At 40.3% G+C, this 23,561-nt stretch overlaps 1 protein-coding gene across 1 annotated transcript; it reads right to left on the bottom strand.

Annotated features, from left to right (window-relative positions):
* Window positions 1–4,886: 4,886 nt before the first annotated feature.
* On the bottom strand, window positions 4,887–14,644 carry CCNJ (cyclin J). The gene is made up of 5 exons (XM_071564057.1): window positions 14,251–14,644; window positions 12,400–12,610; window positions 9,720–10,019; window positions 9,469–9,628; window positions 4,887–8,024 (listed from the first exon to the last, which is right to left on the bottom strand). The coding sequence occupies exons 1-5, from the start codon at window positions 14,317–14,319 to the stop codon at window positions 7,625–7,627; spliced, it is 1,140 nt and encodes a 379-aa protein (XP_071420158.1). The 5' UTR covers window positions 14,320–14,644; the 3' UTR covers window positions 4,887–7,624.
* Window positions 14,645–23,561: the final 8,917 nt, after the last annotated feature.

Genomic DNA, 23,561 nt, shown 5'->3' with positions numbered 1-23,561 from the left:
TTTTGGGAAAAAAGCATGGGTGCTTTTGAGAATGCTGTTTTAGAAGTAAGTCTTTAACTCAGTAAACGTTTGCACATTTTCACTTGTGTGCCTAGGAAAGCATCAGCAGAGCAAGTGCTCAGCAGAATTGAATACACATCTATTATACCACAAAAATGTACTGAAAAGTTACTGCTTTGCTGTATCAAGTCTAGGAAAGTCCTCTGCTTTCTGCATTTAGCCAGATTCACTGAGTGAAAGATGCAAGAAATCCCTTCATAGGCACTTACTGACTAATTTGCATTAAGAGATATTTCTTCCTTACCTCCATTAGTATTTGGCTTAAATCCTGAATGATTTCATTAGCTATATAAAGGCTTAATCTCTTGAAAATCCTGTTAAGCTCTTGCCCTCGTTGAAAGCTGTGATAATTTGTTATAGTTAATTTTGATTTAAATACATTGCCTTTCAGTTCCACAAAATGTTCTTTGCTTTTATTTCTTTTAAATAATGGGGAGATGAGTAAAAACACTGGTGTTTTCTTTCCTTTGTCTTATTATTTTGCATCCTTCTGCTGTTTGTTCTTAGAATCTTCTTGTAAGCAATACCATTTTTTTCAATTTGTCAGTGCAGTCACTGCAATTATAAGTAAGGTAAAATTAAATACTTATGGAAGTTGATGCCTTTAAGCCTGTTTTTAAATATATAGTAGTACTTGAAACAGCTGTAGTTTGTGCTGTAATTATTCTTTTGACATATGAAAGCCTTTGATTTAGTCAAAGTTGTCCTGCACCTTTTTTCATAGGAGAACAATTTGTAAAAGGTTGCAGAAGAAAGTTCTGCTTTAAGTCTGTTCTATAATTTTATTGCAAGTATATAAGGAAGCTTAATAGGCTTTTTACTTTCCTAATGGAAGTGCACATCATTGCTGATACCCATTTTGCATTGATACAGGAGGGAAAATGGGATTTGTACTAATTAGAAAAATTATTTTGAAATCTCTGAATGGGGCTGTATTGCAAGGAGATATGTTACAAGAAGTTTGATATATTTTTATGCTCTCCAGAATGCTGATGCTTCATCAATGGGGAGAATGTAACAATGTAGAGATAAGATGGTTTCCTGTTATAAATAAACCAATGCATACACTACCATTAAGTATAAACAAGAATATATAAACGGGATGACTTATGAAAACAAACAAAACAGCATTCTCCAAGAGAAAATGGCAATGGAAGTGCTTCCAAGCTAGTTTTGTGTTCCCACAGTCTAGCTGATCAAGGAAGTGGAAGCAATTCTTAGTGGTCTCTCCTAGTGTAGTGCTGCATGCTTGCTGCCTTTTTACCAGCTGGTTCTCTTAAGTCTTAGGAGGCTTTACAAGAAATTCTCACAACAGACTTAGAACCACCTCTGTGTTAGAGGAGGATCCCTTTGAAGCACATAACCTAAACCTGGGTATAGAAGTGTGGGCACTTTCCTACTCGTAGAGAACCTGTTTACCCATAGGACTTTATCCAATTTTCACATTAGTCATTCAGCAGCCTCTTGGATGTGTGGCTACACACCCACTCCTTCACCTGTAAATGAAGATGGTCTGGGTATTTGTAATCTCTGCTAGAAGGGTATGGAATATCCCAGTCCTTGGAGATTGTCCTTATTGCACCACAGTGAATGTGCACTAAGATATGAGCACTGAGATACAGCAAGGCCAGAAGCACAGAACTGCTCTCCAAAGTACAGGCACTTTCCCTGGAAAGTCTCTGTGGCATTTCTGGAGATCTGCAGCAAAGCCATCTGGAGTGTCATCTACACTCCTGCAAAACCTGTGCATCTAAGCATGCTGCAACACTTAGCAAAGCATTGCTGCTGTCAGTGATTTAAAAACAAAGTAAGTAACATAGTTGATTGGTGGTTGGAATGAAAATGTGCAAGTAGTTGACTGTGTAGAAGAGGGTAAAGGAGAACTCCGTTTGACAAACTCTTTCATTACACTGTGTTGACAATAGGCAGATTCATAATCTGTCCTTCTCTTCTGCTGTGGAATCTCATTAATAAATCTGTATGTCAAATTGAAAGGAGAGTAAGTCTTAAAGGTACCCAATCTGGTGAGCTCATGTACTGGAATATCCGAAGTGTATACAATGTGCATATCCATTGTGCATACAATAATATTCAGTTACTTCTATTCAATAATGTTTTAATTTTCTGAAAATTACTAAGTAATGCTTTACATATATTCTTTGTTTTCTTAAATATGATAAAGGTACCTGAAGATGCATAGAAAAAGGTGTTTAAGGAGAAAATAATCCTTGCCAAGTATCCTGGTAACCAGGTAAGTAAACAAGTCCATAAAAGGAAATTGTAAAATGCCTCATTTTTACTGTAAGCCTTGCACATGCAGCAGAGCACCTTTTATGTATTAAAAGGTTTTAACCAGAGAGTTGTTGTTGATAAAGATATGTAACAGGGTTTTTTTCCTCTTAAATAATCCTTCCCAGTTGCAGCTGTAATAAATTCTCCCCCAGTTATCAGATACCATATGCAGATACCATACATGCATTTGCAGTTAGTAATTGAAGTTGAGTATCAACCTGGCACTCATTTTCCAAAATTCCCAGCAAAGAATTTTGTCTTGATACATATTTCATCTATATCCAAACACTACTTTTTGGGGTTTGTGAGCCTCCCTAAGTGTCTTGGATCAGACATGAAAAAGTATTCTTTTAGTTATGTCTCAAAATGAGGTTACTATTGCTGACTTCTCATGAATATGGTAATAGACTCCATATTTCAGAAGGAAGGGTCTTAGAACAATCATCTAGATAAGGAATGAAAACTAGGAAAGCTTTTTGGTTGCAGAAATGTGGCAAAACTGTAACACATCATTTCAGTACCACAACAAATTTATTTCTTATAGGAAGATTCTAACTACATGTTATCTGTGGAATAAACTACAGATTGGTATTCTAATAGCTCCTAGGAAATTTCCTAGTATTAGAGACTGATTAGCATGAAAAAATCCCTCTAGAATCTATAGTTTTGGAGAGATCTTTTCAATGATTCACAGAATATGGAAAATGCGTTGTTTAACAAAGTTTTCATGGGTTGCTCTGTGGAAGTGTTCCTGTATCTTGCTCTTTCAAGACAGTAAACTCAAATGTTCAAAGAAAAGCAAGTAATATTTCTAAATAGTTTTGGAATGCAAACACCAGCTAATAGGTGTGATAACCATTCTAACTGACTGGCAGTGAATATGAACATCATATACTGAATCTCAGGTTTGCAGTTTTAACACCTGAAAGTCTTCCTTAAGGTTTCCTCTTCTCTTGGTAGGACTGGCAGCAGAAGCAAAGATCCTTGGTTGCACTGAGAACGCCTAAAACTTGGAGCTACTTTCTGTGTAACTATCCTTTGATTATTCAGTTACATATTGTTTCGAATATTTAGCAGCAAATGCAAATGCTTTCCTTTGTCCGAATGCGTGTCTTGTTTACTCAAGTTGTCAAAATTTATTACATAACATTTAATTACAGGGAAAGAGCAAAATGTGTAACGTAAACTTCGCAATTGTGCTTGTGCTGTAACTTCTAAAATATCACTGTGATGAAGACTAAAAATAACCGTGTTTTGTTATTGCTGCTTTACTTCGTGTTTTAAAAAATTGCTGTTGACAGCCTTGTAACATGAGATGACTAACCGGGCACTTGTGCTCACCAAGATAAGGCCTTATCTACTCACGAGACTTTTATTCCTGTGAACTTTCAGAGTGTACAGTTAATAAAGTATTAAAGGAGGATACAGCATTATTTTCTGGCTTATATGTATTTTAACAGCAGTACTATGGTTGCTAGAAGTCCTTATTCCTGGTGATGTGCCAGTCCCTAAAATGTTAACTTTAAATTTCAGCTTTTAAGCTAAATTTGCAATGCTTAAATATCGTTATATTCAATGTAGATAATAAAACTGAGTCATGGGAAGCCGAGACAAAGCTTTTCTGGTTATATACAAACACAAAAACGTCTCAGACTTTCACTTTGAAATCTGAAGCAGGGACTTCTACTGAAATGTTGAAAAGTATCTGGCAGTCTTTGTAGTTGCTAAGACTCATAAATGCCATGGGTAGTTACTATTTTGTAATTACAATTAAAAAAAATAGAAAACTGGAGATTTCACGGACACAGTCTAGACAGACTTGACTTGTGCTGCCTTAAGGCTGAGGATGAAACTTTCCAGATCAAAGTACCCATGTAATGTGCATGCCACCATCATGCTGGAGCATTGCCCTTTTCCTTAATGGGACAGAGTAGTTTTGGAACTCTGGCCATAAACATAGTCTTGTTACAAATGCAAAATGTGCCCATTGTTAGGAAGAACTAGAATTTCTTCTAATAAGAAGCAGTTATCATAAGTTCAAAACAATCAAAAATATTTGTGCTAGGATGCATCATGTGATTTTATGCTGCCTTCGGCACGATTGAACCTTCACAGCTATTGTAAATAACATGAGTTATCTTGACAAAGGGCTATTCCTGTACCTCCTAAATGATTCTAGTATTAGAAATTGGAGATTGCCACTATAACTGCTTGCCTTTTTTGTTATGCGAACAAAATTAATTCATCCCCCAGGCTCTTGAACTACTACAGTTCTTTTGTTCTTGATTTCTTTGTTACAGCTGTGTCCTAGACACATTGTTCAAGTGTACAGTATTTAACATATGCTGTGGCTGCCATTGGTTTTAAAGCCCCTTCCTGCATGATTTCCTTCCTATTTTTGTTTCAATTGTCAAGTCTGAGTGTTCCTGAAGCTCATGATAGTGTTACAGAAAGGGTAGGGGGAGGGAGAGAAAAGTCCTTACAGCTTCAGCCCTACTCAGGGCAAGACTGTTAACATATTTAAAAACCCCACACACATGAGAAGCATAATACACACTGGAGCCTTCTTACTCAAAACTAGTTTTATTTTAAAAAATAAGTTGAATGCATAGCACTCACAAAGATTCCATTGTTTTGGACATTTTGTATTTAGGAGCACCATTCTTATTTATGCCATAAAAAACACATTTTGGTTCTAATAGTAAGAACAGTCTATTTTTAATGTACACTGGTAAAGCCCTTTTAATAATAGAGATTGAAACTGTTCAGTGTACATTTTCTCTGTAGTCATGATGCAGCTGTAGTGTCAGAAAAAACCCTCAGACTAAGTAATAAATTAAAAACAAATAGCATGTAGTGGATCTTTTTACAATTGACCTAATGTCTTAAAATAGTCAAATAATACCCTATTAAATGTAAATTTGCAGTATTAACTAAGTGAATAAGCCCCCTACCCATTATAATTCCAGTGTTAAGTATTAGTTAAATTTTTATATATTGAATGCCTATGGGATAAATTTACTAATACCTCCAAAAAGAAGAGCCTATACTGCTGTGTCACAAAAAAGATGAAAAGTTAACTGATTTAAACATTTTACAGAAAAAATTGCTACAGGCATCTGCTGTTATTTCAAGTCATGGTCTATTACAAGACTGTACATTCATAGCATCAGAGGTAGTTAGAGCACTGAGGACTTGGATACAGCATTGCAACAAATGAAACCAGCAGAAAGAAGTCCATTTCCCTCAAAAATGGGTAGCAGTGCCAAGTAAAAAGCATGGCATCTAGGTGGAAAGTCTCTCCTTAACACTACTCTCAGATATGGGGAAGTATTCATTAAGAGGTGAGAGGAGGAAAAAAAACCCAGACCAACTTGCACTTGAATAAAGAACTGACCATACTGTGCCTATTTGAAAGTCGATTCTCTAGCATAAAACAGAGAGGGTCATCTTTTCCATTCACCCTCCCATCCCTCTTGACTTGCACATCTATGCTACAAAAGCCACAACAAAAATGGGGATTTAAAAGACAAAACAGAGAAACAGGATTTCATCTCCTCAACAATAAATAGGTTTTTGTAGCATGTTATAATTCAGCACCAGAAAGAATGAACAGAGTTGTTCTCCCCCCATTCTGAACATTATGGTCATAAACGATTCATTCTAATATTGATAATGTAACTTAATTGCCCCTGTTTTCAAAATAGTCTCTGTAAGATTCACAATACTTCAGTGTCACTTGATAGTACACAATTTTAAGTGCTGCCACCAAGACAGGGGAGAAAGTGGTAAAAGAACAAATGAAACAACCAAAAAAAGCCTTAAGCCTATATACTATAAAGATATTTTAAAGTACTAGGAATCCTGTCATCCAAACCTCTTCCTCCCATTCTACCACAAGAGAAAGACAGGTATCTTCTTGTATTAAAAAAAAACAAAAACAACCCCCAAAGAACAACCAAACAAAAAGAAACGAACAAAACACACCATTTTCATCCAAGAGTTGGATGAGTGAAGCTTTCTACCCTCACACTATCTATGCCACAGGAGACAGTGTAATTCCATAAAGTTACGTAATTAGCACCTCAAATGTGATAAAGCAGTTCACTCTGCGATATATTTTTGATCCACCCATTTAGAAAAGTAAATCTCTGTATCTTATCCTAGAACTAAATAGTAGAAGAAAAAGTTGCCCCATTATTTACCTGAGAATTTCCCTTCACTATAAGCCTGACAGAACTGGATTTCTGCAAGCATTTACCTGTACTTGTTTTGTACAAGTGATCCTCTTGGTGCAACTGGAGGATGCTTTCTGTTTGTGTGTGCGTACACAGAGCAATGACAGCCACTGTAGTGGTTCTGGTACAGTACAAGTTCAGCTGAAACTTTCTCTTTTCTTCAATTACCACACTGCTGGGCAGTAGCTCACATCTACACTCTGTGAACACTAAGATATCCCTTTGGTACTCTGCATAGATGCCCTGAAGAAAAGCCACTCAACTTGCTGTAATATTTTCCATCTCTGCCTTCCTTCAAGTTATATCCAATTAGTGTACAAACCAGCAGCACAGAGTAATGAACAGAAAATTCCCTGAGTTAGTATGAAAGAGTTACTTTAAACATAAAAAAGATAGAGACAAGAAAAGAGGCAAAAACATATTGTCTGTCCTGTAAGGTACAAAACTTAAAAACTAGCCAAAATACCAGTTAACTCATGTGCCTTAGCCTAAAGCAAATATCCAACACAAGTGGTGAAAAGGGGCAAGAGTAGGGAGTAAGCCAGATCAGAGTTTTTTCTTCCTGTGATCTCCATGTATCTGTAGAAGTCTGGCATCCAGTGGATTCTTAAGTTTCAGTAAATATAAGGTGGGTGTTAATACTGTATGGTGGTATTACATAAATGTCTTCAAAATAATACTGCATATCTCCTTCATTAAAGGTAAGTCTGTAGTTAGTCCACAGCTATTTTTCTTTTGACTAGTTTTTCACAGACACGCATTAGAAGCACAGAATATGCTGAGCGTCAGAGTAAGAACTTATTATCCCCAAGCATACAGATTCTTTTTCAGAGCATGGTGTGGGTGCTTATTTTTTAGCAGTCTGTATTTGAGCTGTGGTACTAGCTGCCAATCCAGTTGTTTTTTTCTGGAAAGACACCTTTTTTATTCAATATTTTGCCCTCAAACTTATTTGAGGTTTAACAAAAAAAATGAAACAATTTCCACACAACTCCCTGCCCCAAACAAACAAGCACAAAACAATCTTGTAGTTATCACCTCTCAAAGCAGGGAGTAATACAGGAATATCGTCCATTCACTTGGTAACTCCGGTTGTAGGAGACACTTATACATGGCTTCACTTCCAGTGGCACAGCCAGGGCCGTGGCAGCACCAGCCTGGACATGGCCTCGGGCCTGACCACTGGACTGTAAGGCAGCAGGGCAAGTCTGAAGCGGGTAAGATGCTGTATGATTAGATGACAATATCTGCTGGCAGCTTTGCTGCTGGTGGTACTGTAATGAAGACTGATGAGCCTGGAGATAGTGTGGTATGTGCTGCTGAGCGTTCGCCTGCTGGGGAGCCGGAGCTGGGGGCTGAAATACAGCGTGCTGGGCGGACTGAGCATGTTGTCCTTTTTGCTTGTTTGCTTCCTTCACATCATTATCATGCGCACTAAAACAAAGGGAGAGGGCAGAATACATCAAAATAGATATTATTTAAACTCCTTTGGGTTAACCCTTAAGAGTACCTTGAAAAACAATGCAAATGTCTGAAAGCTACCAAAGACTTTTTAAGAAAGAAAATAGTTTTAGCCTACCCTTTACAATCATCTGAAGTTTTAAAATTTGGTTAAGGTACAGTCTTTTTTCAGCATTTCAGTTCATTGCATAGCAATAAAAATGCAGATAAAAGACAAGTACAATACAAATAATACAGCAGTATGTAAAATTACAGTGCAATAAAGTTTGCTACTGTACTTTATTATTCCAGTAAAGTCCCAGATTACCAGAACCTGAAATTGAAACTTGCTGCTTCTACCCTCATTTAAATTAAACAGAGCACAAGGTTTTCAAAGACAGGAGATTAGAAAGGTTTTTAAGATCTACACTACAGTACTTAAAGAGCATATCTATATTGATTATACTGACACTGGATCCTGTTCTGAGAAGCAAATACCTTTTTCCTTCCTCTCACCTTTTTTCTAGGCCACCTGAATTCCCTTTGATTTGCACCTCTCTGAAATGTATCTAGACAGACTCGTTCTTATGCTGAGGCTGAGCACATGTCACCTACACATTTCAATCCTAATTTTTTATGGTGGCCTTCCCCCCACCCCCAAACTGTTCCAGAGCAATATTGAAACCACTTCTGCAACAGCACTTGCATGCTTTAGGTACTAGTCCTTTCACTACATAAATCAGTGAAGCCAAAAGAGGCCAGCGAGGTGGTAATGTCACATGTCTAAGGCCAATGTGACTCCAGATACAGCTGTGCTGCTACCAATGACAACTATGTTTAGATCTGGGCAAGGGCAAACTTCTGTAGGGGGAAAGCAGATTGTGTAACATCTTTTCCCAGTAACGTTCACTTGGCATTCCCTGGCATTTTCTCTCTCACATCAGCTGTATGTCTGCACTGCAATGCAAAAATAGATACAAACTCCCAGTCATTTCCTCCCTCAAAGCTGGCCACTCAAACAATCTGCACGTTTGATCCATCATCTATTTGGAGCATGCCTTGAACTTAGCAGGCATAGAGTCTTGCTGTGGAAGCTCCTATACCTTTGGTAGTCCCCACCATCTCTTTTTGCTCTCTGAGCAGAATAGAGAGATTGGAAACAAGGTATCTAAGATTCTCAAAGCATCCCAGAAAATGTTCAGTGAAAACGAAAGACAGGTTTGTTTACTGAAAGAACAGGAAAGCGGTTAGATCCAATACAGTTTCTCTTTTGGAATGAACAAAACAGCTATTACCTAACAATATTCCCTAATATATGAGTATTTTTTAACTTCTATTTCTCTATTCTAAAACAAAATTTAATCACAGTGTTGACAGCAATTAAGTGTAACAACAGATGCAGAAATGGGCTTGAAAAAAGCTGCTGCTGTTAACTTACATTAACAGTCGCTCGATACAGGGCACCAGGAAATCCCAGGAATAGGCAGTCAGGTGATGCAGTCGGGTAGGCCACGTTGGTGAGAGACGCAAGATAATCCTTGAAGAAGCTACACAAGCAGCAGCAATTAAAGATGGGGCATAATTTAAAAATTCATGATCTAGAAAGAAGGAATGAGAAAGAGAGTCATTTAAGTTCGACATTTATCTGTCAAGACAACAAAGGAGTCATTATCTGAAACTGTAACTCACCTTGCAATGATACTTCCAGAAAGTAATCAGCATATTTTGCCATATATAACTTAGTCTTCTCCAAGCAAACCATTGGCCAGCCATCATGAAGATCAGTCTCATGAACAGCAATAGAAAGATAATAGTCGATGAAATGAGCAGCGGTTGGGAGGCACAAATTCCACTGAAATGTTTCTAGCAACAACAATTCCATATGAAGCAAATTCTGTTTTGTTAGTACCAAATTCATGTTAGTCATACAACCCAAGCTGTTCAACTGTTCAAGTTTGGGAACACTGTCTTCCTTTTCTTCAAATTTACCTTCAGGTGAATAGAAAGAGGAAGGAAAAAAAAAAGGTTCAGCACAAATGAACTATAAAATGGATTGTATCTAATGTCTGCATTGGTCATATTTCAGTTCTACTAAGACAAACAAGCCTGAGACTTTCCTGCAGATGCAAAACTCAAATGGAATACATCATCAGAGACAAAAAGGGGTATGTACTGTAAAAGGCAGATAACACCAAACACTGTGTAGGATATTGTGCAGTGCCATGTTTCCTGTCAGTTTTCCCACAGTGGCACACAGAAGCCAGTTGCCAAGAGCAGAAGAAAGATGCATTAGCACATCACTGGCACTGCATATGCAAGATTTTGTGACCAAATCATTGTGTAATGTGTCCCCATCATCAGTGAAATACCACTGTGATGTGACTTGGCAAAGAGAGCATCACACCATTTGGCTTTAATCACTCTCCCACCCCCAAACACCCTTTGGTTTCTAGAACTCATTAGAGAAGAGTTAGAGCTCTAGTCAATGTGGCTGCTTTTAATACCTGCTATGGTAGGTACAGTTTTAGATTTGAGAGCTGGCAAACTGCTCTAGCAGTCAAACAAGGGGATTTCAGCAGTGTGCATCTGAAAACCCCCTCTGCCATACACAGTTTCAACTTTTAACACTGCTAGCAGCTTCAGCTTTCCTTGGACTTGAACTAGTCAGGCCTGTGTTTTTTGCCTAAAGCAAAATTGTGTATGTAGAAAACCCATTAATAAGAGAAACAAGTGTCACATTTCCATACAGTGTGCCATATGGTTGTGCTATTTCAATTTCATTGCAAATTCTTTCCATCTTACACTCTATTCAGTACTACATGATATGCTGTAAATGCACATTCTTTGAGTTTTGCAGGACTGAACATACGTGAACCTTTGCTTTTTTCAACAGTGGAGGTACTTACACAGGACTTAATCCAGTACCAGTCCCAGTCTGTTAGTTTTTGTTTCTCATACTCTAGTAATTACAGAAATAAAAACTTCAGGAGTCACATAATTTGTGTTATTACTTCTATAACCTTATCAGATATATCACAGTGTCATAACTTAGGACACTGCTGATTAAACTGTTTGTTTCAGCCACACAGGGCAAAAGTTTAAAACAGCATTCTGGTTTGTGCTCTCTGAACCAATCCATACACTGCTTTTCAGAGGAGTACTGCAGCCTTCAGAGCTCTAGTTGCAGCTTGCCATGAAAGATGGCAGAGGAAATTTAGAAGGAAAAAAGATAAAATTCACTTCAGAACACGAATTTAATTTGAAAATTGGCATTAGTTCAAAGCCAATCATTTTCCTAAATGGATTACAGTGGTTTCTGAGGCAAGGTTTTCATAGTCAGCATGCCATCCTTTGCCAAGAGGAGATTGCTGGCTGGGGGCACCTAGTCAAAGTCTACCCTCAGAAGGATCTGAAAGAACCCTTTTCTGGTTTAACTATTCTGCTGAATGGCTGTGTTGGTGGAGTCAGGGGATGCCATGAAAGGATGCAGTGTACCAAAACTGGCTAACACTGCAGTGCTCCAGTTTTGGAGCAGAGAGGGCCTAGAGCTACAGCGTGATGTGTCTTATCTGAGCAAATGAAAACAAATTCGGAGCAGATGCTGCTAGGACCAGGTTCTTTCCATCTACTGGTTTAAGAACAAGTGCCAGCAGGGTTTCCAGCAAACCACACCCATATTTTCTTCAGGGGCATTGAAAAGGGATCCATAATTGCCAAAAGATGGACATACACCACAAGAATCGAGCTCAGGTCAATATAGGCAGCACTGTTCACACGGAGTGTTTGTAATTAATTCTGTCTTCAGAGTACTGTGCATTGACAAATATATTTCACCAGTATCAGATTTTGTATGTGACAATGCAGGACTTATGTTAGCCTTAGCCTGGTTAGAGAACACTGCAATTTACAAAATCTGACATGTTCCAGAAGCACACGCACCATCAGCAGAATGCAGCGCAGTCTACACGTGATTTATTTCATTTCTTCCTTTATCACAGATATGCAAATTTCTCATTTCCAGCACAGGATCTACCTATTTTGATATATCCCAGAATGACTGTCTTTCTGTTCCTACAACCCAGCTCTAAAAGTTCACATTAGAATAATTTGTTTCCAAGCACAAATGTTAGCTTCTAATTGCAGTTTGTTTTTTCTACCCTCAGTTTCATCAGCTGTCAAAAGAAATCAAAGTAAGAGTCTAAAGAAAGGCTTCACCATTTGGGCCAAACTGATATGCACTAATCTGCTCATCTTTTATATTTTTTGTTTCACTTTGTTTCCCCCCTCTGCTGTATCCCACCAAGACATGCCTTGCATTTGGCAGTAGAATCTGTATTACTCCAGTTAGAGTTTGGTGCCACACACTTACTCGCCAGAAGTAAACAGGACAGAGCGACCACGTGCAGCTGCTGCGTGGATATGTCATAACGGTCCATGAAGAGATCCAGCAGATACACAGCCAGGTGTCGTGCAGCAGGGCAGAGCCTGAACCGATTGCTCACAATGGCAATCAGGTCTGCAAAGTATCTTCGCAGGTGTAGCTGGGGAGACTGGCCTTTGTAGGAGGGCAGCTTCAGCTCCTAGGTGGACAGCAGCAGAAGTTTTATTAAAAGCATCCTTTTAATCTGAATTGGTATTAGATTAAAATAGTTGATATTCTCAAATTTATAATAGAATTTTCCAAGTATATCTCCCTTCTTCCTTCTGTTCACATAACTTCAGAATCCCTTTTTTCACAGAACAAAATCTATTTGTTGTATTACTGAAGAACTCAGAAATTGTTTCTGCACGACATTAGTATAACAGTTAAATATTTAACATCTTTCAGCTGGGCAATCTGCCCGAGTGACTTTAGTTTTACAGTTTCTGTTGTATTACCTCTGCTGCAAAGGCTGTACCTCCCAGCAGGGACACAGCAAGGGTACGTGAGTGCTCCTCAGCTGCTTCAACACAAAGTCCAACAGTTTCACTCAAGCCCTCTCTTGCTACAGCTCAGTCTGAGCAACCAGACTTCGCACTGCAGTGTTTGCAAGTTCCCGTGCTGCCAGTCTCCTGCCTCGGGGAGAAGACCCCTAACAGGTAGCTGAGCCTCGGGAAGGGAAATGGCGTGTGCACGTACCAACATTTGCTGCGTGCATGTGTTTAAACACTGACCTGATGTGATTGATGTCACACTGACACCAATTACAGTGTGCTCTAAAGCAGTTAAGTTTACGAAAACCTCCCAGGTCTCAGATTTCGGGAGGACCCCTCAAAAGAAAAGCCCTACCAACACCAAAGTTGAGAAAAATCAGTGGTATGATCTACTTTGAGTACAAAATTGGACTGGTAGAAAACATCATTTCCCAGGATCCTGTCTAGCCTGTACCTTCTCTTCTATACAGAAGAGTAATGCATGAATAAATGTATGCGTTAGATTGTGCAGCCCACTCAGGGTGTAAATAGGATTTTGAGGACAATTACATTTCCAACGGAAATTAACTTGATTTGAATTAACTTCATTAATTTAACTTAATGACATCAAGTTGGAATAGAGTCAAACAATTTTTTTAAAGTTTTAAGGTAAATTCAAAGTTCTGAAACATGTTATTGAAGTGATAAAAACCCGCACAAACAAACCAACCAACCCTCTACCTACTCAGCTTCATAATTCACTTTCCACAGCACTAATTGAGCTTTAGTAATGATAACTTTGGTAGCAAATAAATGAGTCTGTCCTTTCCTCACGTTCTCTCATCCCTGAAAATAAAGTTTCTTTACCAGCCACACTTTTAGGAAAAGATAATCTGCTCGTCGACTACTATCAGGCAGCAAAAGCACATTTTTGTATGTTCAGTCACTGATTTTCAGCTCTGCTTCTCAGATGTGCTTCATGAAAGCGGCCTCAAAGTGCAAGTTTTGAGTCAGTCAAAGCAAATTCCAAGAAATTGCCTAAATCATCTACTACTCTTCCTGCACCCAGCGTTCGAATCACGGAGGTTTTGTCTGTTTGTCGGAGGGTTTTTTGTTGCAATAACATCACAGCGGTCTCCGCGCGGTTCGAACGCGGACCCGCCGCACAGCCCAGCCCTGCACAGCCCGGGGCCGCTGTCAGGGCACCCGGGGGGTTACAGCGAGCTCCGAGGTGCACAAACCCCAAGCCCCCGGCTAAGGGGATCCCCCCGCGCCCGCCACGGCCTCACAAAGGCGGCGGGGCCGCCCCACCGGGTCCCCGCGGTACCTTGTACCGAAGTGCCTGGTGGATGTCGGCCGCCAGCTGTCCTGTCCACCACTGCGCCTCCAGCTCCATGGGCGGCGCGGCGCAGCACCCGGACCCGGGCACCGGGGAGGAAGCGGCGCTCACTGAGAGCGGGACGGGCAGCGCCACCCTGGCCCCTTTCTGGCTCGGCCCCGGTTAACCGCGATCAGCTGCCGCGGGGCGCCCCCGGCCCCCCGGCCCAGCTGGCCGCCATGCGGGGCGCAAGTGCGGCTCGTTAAACCGCCCCGTCCCGCCGCGGGGCAGGGCCGGGCGAGGGGGGCGCGGGGGAGGCGGCGGGGCCGGGCCCGGGACAGCCGAGCGCGGAGCGGTCCCAGGGCAGCCCCGCCATCACGCGGCCCCGCGCGCCGCGCCCATTGTTAAGGGCCGCGCGCGTACAAAGCCGGGCCGCGCCCGCACGCGCCCGCGCGCCCGCCAATCGCCGCCCGCCTTACACCGCGGCTCGCCCGCCCGCCAATCGCCGCCCGCCTTACAGCGCAACCTAGCCGCCAATCAGCGCGCGGCGCTGCCGGGCTGGGGCTGTCCCGTGCCGCGGCCGCGCCGGGGAAGGGCCGGACCGGACCGGGATTGTGGCTGTGCCCGTGCCCGCCGAGGCTTACCCAGCCGGAGCACGGCCGCGTTTGGCCACCCTGAGCTCCGGATAAGACCTTTTTCCTTTATTTTCCTTTTTTTGGTGTGTGTGTGGGTATTTTGGGGGTTTTTTTGGTGGTTGTTTTTGTTTGTTTGTTTTTCCCCCGCCCGGCCCGGCCCAGCTGTGCGCGGTTGGCACTTTGTGGCCGCGGCGCTCGCCCGGCCCTTTCCCCGCACACACCCTGGCCTGGCCTGGCCCGGCCCGGCAGCGCCGCAGCAGCTCCGGGGCTCCCCCGGCTCGTTCCCCGCCGGCGCAGCCCCAGGGGCGCTTTTCCCGTACCCGCCCCGCGACCCGCCCGGTGCTGGCCGGAACTCCCGCAGGACGGGCTCGGCACCGGCTCTGCTCAGAAACCCCTCTGCGTGCTTTCCGCTTTTCAGTATCCTCCTGCTACGAAAACTTTACTATAAACAATTCCTAGTGCTTCATAGTGCTTTAGGTGTTTGAATTTCCTAATATCCAAACAACTAGCTAATGAGAATGTAAAGCCTGGTACAACAGGTGATGCGAAGCTATGGAGAAGTGCTTTGGATGCAATTTCTGTTGAAGGAATATGTTTAATTTTTCATTTCTACCCTTGGCTCACGCATGGTACTTTTTTAATTAAGAAAATGGAAACCAACTTTTTGGCATAAGCAGTTTAATTACCTTGTAATGGGGACTATAAAAGCTTGTTCCTTTCTGCGTGTGTGTCTAGTGGGTAGTCCCATGGACTGCAGCGGTCCCTTCCCTTTGAGGAGGTGTGCCATAGGTGGGAGCCCTTGTTTTTAAGGACACGTTTTTGGACAGGCTTCCATTCATGACAGATGTCGTTATAAAATGCTACATAGTTTTCTGAAGGAAAAAAGGCAAGAAAGGGTTTTTTTCTGCATATTGCCTGCGTATTTTATCTGTATTGCCTGCATGAAGAGCAGAAGCTAATAAACACCAACGTGCTAAAAACATGGTTCAATGGGCCGAAACAGGGAAGTGATGTTTCTACTCTTTTTACTATTAGCAGTGTTGCCCCCCTTCAAAACTTTTAAACACCGTGTGGATTAGTCTCTTGTTAAACTGTGAAGCAGGAAAAAAAAAAGATACTTGCTGCCTTATTTCTCGCACGCGCTTTATTGACTGGGATAGGAAACCCCATCCTGATAAGCCTGTGTACTCCGAGAGCCAGTTCATTTATATATAATTGAGACAATTCTGTCGCTGTTGCTTGCCACTTGAGTGAGCTGTGGAACTACCTATTCCAGATATTTTTTCCAAGTTCCCATTACAACCAGTTAATTGAGTTGGTGGTCTTGTGAACAGTTACACGTGTGTCTGCTTTTCATCCTCCCCAAGGCCAGGATTGCTCCTGGGGTGCATTTTTGTTATCTTGGAGACATTCAGAAAATCATCCTATTGAAAAAGCCAAAGCACTTAAGTACAGGCAGGTTGTTATCTGCAGGAAGCATCCATCTTATCAGCAGTTAACAATCAGCCATTGGAATAATCTCCTCAGGGAAGGGGTGGATTCCCCAACGTTGGACACTTTGAGGATTCAATTGGACAGGGTGCTGAGCCATCCGGACCGTGCTTTTGCCAAGAAAGTTTGGACCAGATGATCCTGGAGCTCCCCTTCCAACTTGGTATTCTATGACCTGGGTTTCCTCTTTAGCCCCAGCTGGAAGGTTTGAGAACAGCCTTGGAGTGCCAAACTGAGGCTGATTGTTTTCAGAGTTTGTAAGATCACAGTTTAGGGGGTTAAATGGGAATGGGAATAGCAGCACAACTGTCACAAGAATAGGTTAATACAGCTTCTTGCAATGTCAACTCTAAAAGTACTAACCAGTAGTATTTTTTTAACTGGTCCAGATTTTATCTACTTTTAGTGGTCAAGGGTGCATGCAGTGTTCTAAGTATTCCTACCTTAATCCTCTGTGTGTAAGTCAGGACAGAACTAAAACCAACTCAGTGAGTCCTTTGAATAAACAGAGATTATTAAACATGTCGTACTTAACTTTTCATTAGCGAGAAACCAAAAGTGTGAAACACGTATGGTATATGGAACCTGAGAGAACAGAAAACAATTAAATGTTATGAAACCATTTTGAAATTGTTATCCTCTTTCTTTAAGTGACCCTGGATCACCTAAGCAAATACGTATGTTCGGGGGAGGGAGGGCGAGGGAATGAAACTGGCTTTGAGAGCTGCTGTCTGTGCTTTGAAAAGGTGCCATGTAGGAAGAAACTCTGCTATTCTTGGAACTTACCATGAAAAATTATTACCCTGTACTGCATCCAAAACAGGCTAGAATGTAACCTGTGAAATCTGAACTGAAATGCCTGTATCATTTTTGTGGAATGTTCTAAAGAGGATGTTGCTGAAGTGTTATAATTTATGGACCTGTAATTCACAAGTTGCAGTCCTAACACAGTTTCAGACATGGTGGGTGAGCTGGCTTCTCTTTGTAGTTACAGGGAGGTTAGATCTGTATCTCGGGAGTTGATGCATGGTTTAAACTGCTTCTTTCTCCCTTAGTTTTCCTGGTGGTTCTTCTTGGCCTGTGGAAAAAGAAATGTGGCTTTTAAAATACAAATTAAGAACTCGGAAGTAATTGCCAAGTACAGCAGATGTTCTGATCCTGCAAAACAGCACCTTTCTACATTAGAACATGTTTCCCCCTCCTAATATAAAAGGCTCCGTTTCTGGTATATTGTTCTTAGATTTGATGGTACATCAGCCACAGAGCACAACAGTTTCTCAAGACTGACACGCTGTTCTACTTCTGTTCCCATTGTCGTAAGATACATCTCTGAAGTTTGGATTTGTCCTGATTGGCAAAACGAGATGCATCAAACGCTTCAGCGACTTAAGCAGTGCCCAGCATAGTAGGTAGATTCTGGGGTGACGTAGCACTGAAAGAAATAGTTAAACAACAGCTCAATTACTATGTTAATTGCGGCTTTGTTTGTTGGTTTTCGTTTTGTTGCTTCTTGGTCATTCTCATCTGAATAAAGAGATGGTAATTCCTTGGAAGGTATTTTTGAAGGACTGCATTTTTTGAGTTATAATATAATAGAATGTCAGTTTCATAGAACTAAGAATTATTAAAAAAATTGTCCAAACTTATTTCCTGAGTTTGTTGGTGCTGAGAAAGTTAACTCTGCTTTCGTTGTGTCCTTGTTCATCTTGTTTTCAAACAAAGGCTGTATCTGATGACATTCATAGTGGTACTATTTCAAGGGCATTTAATTAAAGGAAATGAATTACCCTGAAGACAGGACTGTTATTGCTCACAGAGCTCTTTTGCAGCATGATGGTAGATGAAATGTGCCATGTTTGTAAAAAGTCGTAACACTTCAGAAGCATTAACGAGGGCAGTCTCCGACAGAAAGTACTCTGGGGTTGTATTTGTAGACCTGTATTGAATGCTAAAGGTACCTGTGGGTAAGATTTTCAAAGTTATCTGGGGATTTGGATTCTCGAAATAGCTACTGAAATGTGATTAATAGATTTGAACTGAGCTGTTAAATAGTTTCAAATCCTTTGGAACAGTCCACTTTAGATATTAATATGGCTATTAAGAGAGAAAGCATCTGAGAATGTTCTGGCCTGAGCGATACATGCTTTCGGTGAAGCATTTTAGTGAACAATTTGGCTTTAAGTGTTTTCCCCTCTTCTGGGAAGCTACTATAAAAATATGTGCCCATGAATGGTTTATTTAGCATTAGGCTATGTATATGTTTTTGATAATGTGCTGGATGAAGGAAGCATTCATGTAAGTGGAAGAGTGTTGGTGGATATAACTTGTACTGAGGGATGGTTCTTGTCTGTAAGTTACACTCTTACTTGTCAGTAACTAAAGAGACGGGAGGAATTTTGCATTTAAAGCAAATGTAGTTCCTGCTTGAAAGGCTTCAGTTCATTTAACAGGAATTTAGTAAAAGTTCTTTGTTGTGCAGTTAGTTTAGGAGTGGAGGGATGGAGCAGTTAGTAACATGCTGTTGTTACTGTCAAACATGTTTTGATCTTAGTTATATCCACAGAATTTAAGGAGGGCAAAGTGGCCTGTTCCTTCTCTGGACTTACAGTCCATCAAAGGTTTTTTTATTATTTTATACAATATCTGGGGCTGCTGAATTAGAAGCCAGCCCAGGCAGAGTACCACAAGGTTAATCCTTTTGTCTGTTAGAAGCTGCGATGTACCTTTCTTGAGCTTCATGGACAAGTAGGCCTTCCCTTCTACTTCCTAATGTCTTATGCTATTTAGTGTATAATTACCCAGACACAACACATTTAGCTGAGGCATGTTTTAATAGACTTGAGTCAGTACTGTTTATTTTCAGTACTTGCATTGACTCATTACACACACTGCGTTATTAAAAAGAGAGAAATGTACATCAGTGTGGGTATCTGTAAAAGCACTGTGATGGCTGGTTTAACAAGCACGTTAAATGAACAATCCATTGAAAGGACATCTGCATGGAAGGCTGAAAGGAACCCGAGCTGTTTGGTTTCACAGCTCCTTGCCAGTGGTATCCACGTGTGAAACCATGTCCCCATTTTGCATTAGGGTTTCTGGGACTGTTTGATGAACACATACACAGATGTATAAAAGCTGTGCCCTTAACAGGTAGTTAACACCTCCTGGGAGGAGGTAATTTTTCTATTGAAATTAATCAGCACTACCTGCCTCTCTAACAATAAGAAAAGAGGCAATATGAAGATAGATTCTCCTCTAGAAGAAGGGCAATCTCCATCATCACTGTGTAAGAGATGAGAGGAGCTGGTGAGGTATTGCTCATTCTGCACCTTAATCAACCTCAGACGTGGAGAAAAAATGCTGTCAAGAGTCAGTGTGCATCTGTGGGCTCTGTTTAGTTGCTTTGCCCACTGCCATGATCATGTGCACGACTTCTAATAAAGTCATATATTCATTTTCCTGTCCCTTTCCAGAATTACTTTGAAGGACAAGGTGTAAGAACCATCCCTTTTGTGCTCTTGGCAACATGAATTCATGTTTGCTTAGCAATTTGAGTGCAAAACACAGCATATCAAAAACCAGTACAAATCCCAGACTGAAATTAGAGATATCAGTATGGTAAATAAACAGTGTATGTGAAACACTCATGCAGCACCATACTTTAAATTTGTACAAGATTCTCTTTGGCAAGAAAACAAGCTAACACTTCATGTTTCTTCTCTCACTAATAGCCTCAGTCTTATGAAATGTCAGCTTGTGTTTTTTCTTTAAGTGGTGGTCTAACAATTTCAAAACAGATGGCAAAAGTCAATCTTTGAGTCATTACTTTGCTGAGTATGTGACTATGATTACAGTAAGTACTGCTTGTAAGAAATAAGTTGATTTATATGGCTGGGTGTTTTGTGGATGTTACAATTTGTAAATTACTCTTTGCTTGAAAATTCTTGTAGAATTCTTTTGAGTTTGCCATATCTGCAGTTTGTCATTTACTGCGTTTACTTCCTTGTAAAACCCAAGTGATATTGTTGTTGGTTTCTGGTTTTTTTGGTAAATAACCATCAGAATTGAATTGAACTGAGTTCTAATAATCTTTTAAAGGTTTTATGAACATAACAGTGCCATTTAAAGTTATCCTGAACATGTGTCAGGGTGTTTACATACTCAAAACTGGTTTTTTGTGTCTACATGGTGCTGTAGAGAAGCAAGAGCTCTGGACTGCAAAAAGTGAAAGGCAATTAATCTCAGCAGTGTTGGTGTGAATATGTGGCCGCAGATAATTTATCAGGGATGGAGGCTTATGCTGGGATGGAGCTGGAGAAGAGCAGAAGTAGGTGATTAATTGCATTGACCATGAACTGGTAAGTTTTTAGAGACTGATATTCAAATCAGTGCTCAAACATTGATATGTTTCCATGGGGTCACCATGGAAAAGCTGGTTCTTCAAACACCATCATATGTTCCCTGCTAGACCAACATGTGAGTTAGATCACAGGGACTAAATGTGGAGGGGCAAAAAGATGTCAGATTAGACTGACTTTTCCCACAGTTAGGTTTTATTGCTTGACTATGTGTTAAGAATTTCAGATAAGCATTTCCATGGTGATGACCTAGAAGTGCATAAAAAAACCCCAACTCATCCACATTTTACTTGCATTTAATCTGAGTTGTAGCTTAACAAAATATTAAGTTCAACTTTTGGATTTCTACAAGTGGTTTAACAATGTTGCTTTATGACCAAAGCTTTGATCTAGCATAAAGTTTCTCTGATAGTTCACCTTTGTCTAAAACACTTAATTAGGTTATGATTGTGCTGTTAATTGCTTAGTACTACATTTACCTTATACAAGAACAGGAATCACTTATCCTTTGATAGACTCTGAAGGCCAGTATATATATTATATACTAAATTATAAAGCCAGTATAAGCTGCATAATTTATATTCTTACTATTGAAATCACATCTAAATGTGATCTGTATAGATCCTGCTATTGATCAAATTTCTGCTGCTGGTTCATCCAACAGCACAGAGATCTGGTATTGGTGCCTATGGAAGCCTGGTCTTACCTATGGATAAAACATATATGTCCTCAGTGTTTGAGTTTCACTTCCTTGCTCTGTAAAAAGTGAGCTCTGCCCCAAGTAACTGAGTGACAGTCATGCCATGCAATCACTGCATGCAAATCCTGCAAATCTTGCTCACCTAAATGCTAAAATGAAATCAGAGTAACATGATGTGGCAGAGTACATACGATGGAATAACTATTAAAGTAGCTACTAAAAGCAAAAAGACAGTGAAAGCTTTGATTTTTTTAATTTTTATTTTTTTTTTTACGATTAATGGAGGACATTGAAAACTGAAATCATTTAAAAAAGATAAAATGTCATCCATGTTGCTTGAGCTTGACTGTGTGGAAACATAATACAGATTGACTGAATTCAAACTGAAAACACAGGAGAAGTAATAAAAGAATCTATTGGGTTTGGTTCTGAGTTCAGGTTAGGTCATACTAAATATTATTTCATGGCCTTTCTCTAGTGGTTTGTGAGTACTTTCCAAAGCCAAAATATACATTTTTGACTGATTAATGGTCTGCAGTTAAATGAGGGCAAGCAGTGAAATACTCCTGAGGTTGCAGAACACAAAACTAATTGACAAAGCTCTCCAGCATAGCTACAAAATCCTCCTTAAAACAGAAGAAATGTTGTTTTGCTGTCCCCATCACCATTGACTGGAATTTTATGTTTCTCATGAAGCTACTGAAGTCATAGTATAAAATTTATTAATAGCAATGTACATTTCACTTCTTAAGGCATACTTTAGGCAGAGAAAATGAAGGAGCAAGCCAGAAACATAGGATCAGAGAAATCTTCATGGATCACAAAGTAGGAAAAGTGGATACGTGGATGTAGTGGAAGTTGTATATGCACTGCCCACACCTATTTTCAGCTATTTTCAAATTTGGATTATTTGCAACATAAATCTATATATGTGTATCGAGATTAATTTTATAGTGTCATGGAATCATCACTGTTTTATTGATCTGTATAATGAGGAGCAGCTGGATGAACTGAGCAACATTGCAGAGGAACACAGCTTTTGTATTGTCTTTCTATTTTTAGCTTCTTCCTGAAATAGAGGAATAAATGGTAAAATTACAACCAAGGTTTTCTCATGACCACCTAAACTACTTACTTAACTAAGAGTCAGGTATGAAGAGAAAATGTCAATTTGGAAAAGGCAGTTTAATGTAGCCTATTTTTCCCATAATGTAGAAAGAGTTCTCAGGAGTAAGATTCCAGGGTAATTACTCATGTCTGGCAGGGGCCTGCCCTGAAAACATCCCCCAGCTTTGACCTGCTTCCAACCAGCTGGGAAACTGCCAGGTTGCTCAGTGGAATTAATAAAGCATTCAAAGACTGTATTAGCATAATTTAAACATGTCATAAGCATATAATCACCAAGGTTTAATTGAGGGCTACGCATAATCCAGATTTTTAAATCTGATGTAGTTACTGCAACAGCTTCATTTGGTTTCCACTGGAGTCAGCTGGAGTTTTGATACTGAGAAGCCGTTCTTAGTTGTCAAACCTGGACACTCTTTAATGAATAATTTATAATTTTCAGTACCACAGGCACCAGAAACTGTTCTGGTACCATTCCTGTTCCCAGTTGTTGGAATAGCTGTAATCTGAGAGACTGTCCCTCTATCTCACAGAATTTATTTACCTGGTATATTAATGACATAATCGAGGAAAATTAATTCCTTCAGAAACAGAGGACTGAATAATTGTGTATGCATGCTATTTAAAAGGTTTAAAGACTGCATTAATTGCCAGGTCACTCAGTGTGTCCCACCTGACACTGGAAGAGAAGCTCTTTGGAAGCCCAAAGGATGCTGCTTGCCTTAGTGTGGCTTTAGTGCATCTTCCACCCTCAGTATATTCCCAAACGCTGTCCCACTGCCTGCAAGCTTTTTGCAATATGAAGCAAATGGGTTTAGGAGAATATTATGATCCTGCATACTTTGAGGACCAGTATTTAAGAAGAGCATAGATAGGAATAGCTGTGGGAACTGTTGTGATTTCTACTCATGAAACCCTGGCCAAGAATGATGAAGGCTCTGGGCTGAAATTTGCTCGACTTGCCATGGCCCTTTTCTTGATAATGAAATGCTTCTGTTTATGGAGCTGTCA

This window comes from Pithys albifrons, chromosome 9, assembly GCF_047495875.1.
Source record: "Pithys albifrons albifrons isolate INPA30051 chromosome 9, PitAlb_v1, whole genome shotgun sequence".
Taxonomy (NCBI): Eukaryota; Metazoa; Chordata; class Aves; order Passeriformes; family Thamnophilidae; genus Pithys; species Pithys albifrons.
This window is presented reverse-complemented; position numbering and strand designations above follow the sequence as displayed.

Excerpts from the sequence above, each read along its gene's own strand:
- CCNJ (XM_071564057.1), bottom strand. The coding sequence starts at position 14,319 with ATGGAGCTGGAGGCGCAGTGGTGGACAGGACAGCTGGCGGCCGACATC. Across the intron at positions 12,611-14,250 it reads ACCAGGCACTTCGGTACAAG|GAGCTGAAGCTGCCCTCCTA; the intron begins GTACCGCGGGGA and ends CTGTCCACCTAG. Across the intron at positions 10,020-12,399 it reads GTCCTGTTTACTTCTGGCGA|GTAAATTTGAAGAAAAGGAA; the intron begins GTAAGTGTGTGG and ends ATTCACCTGAAG.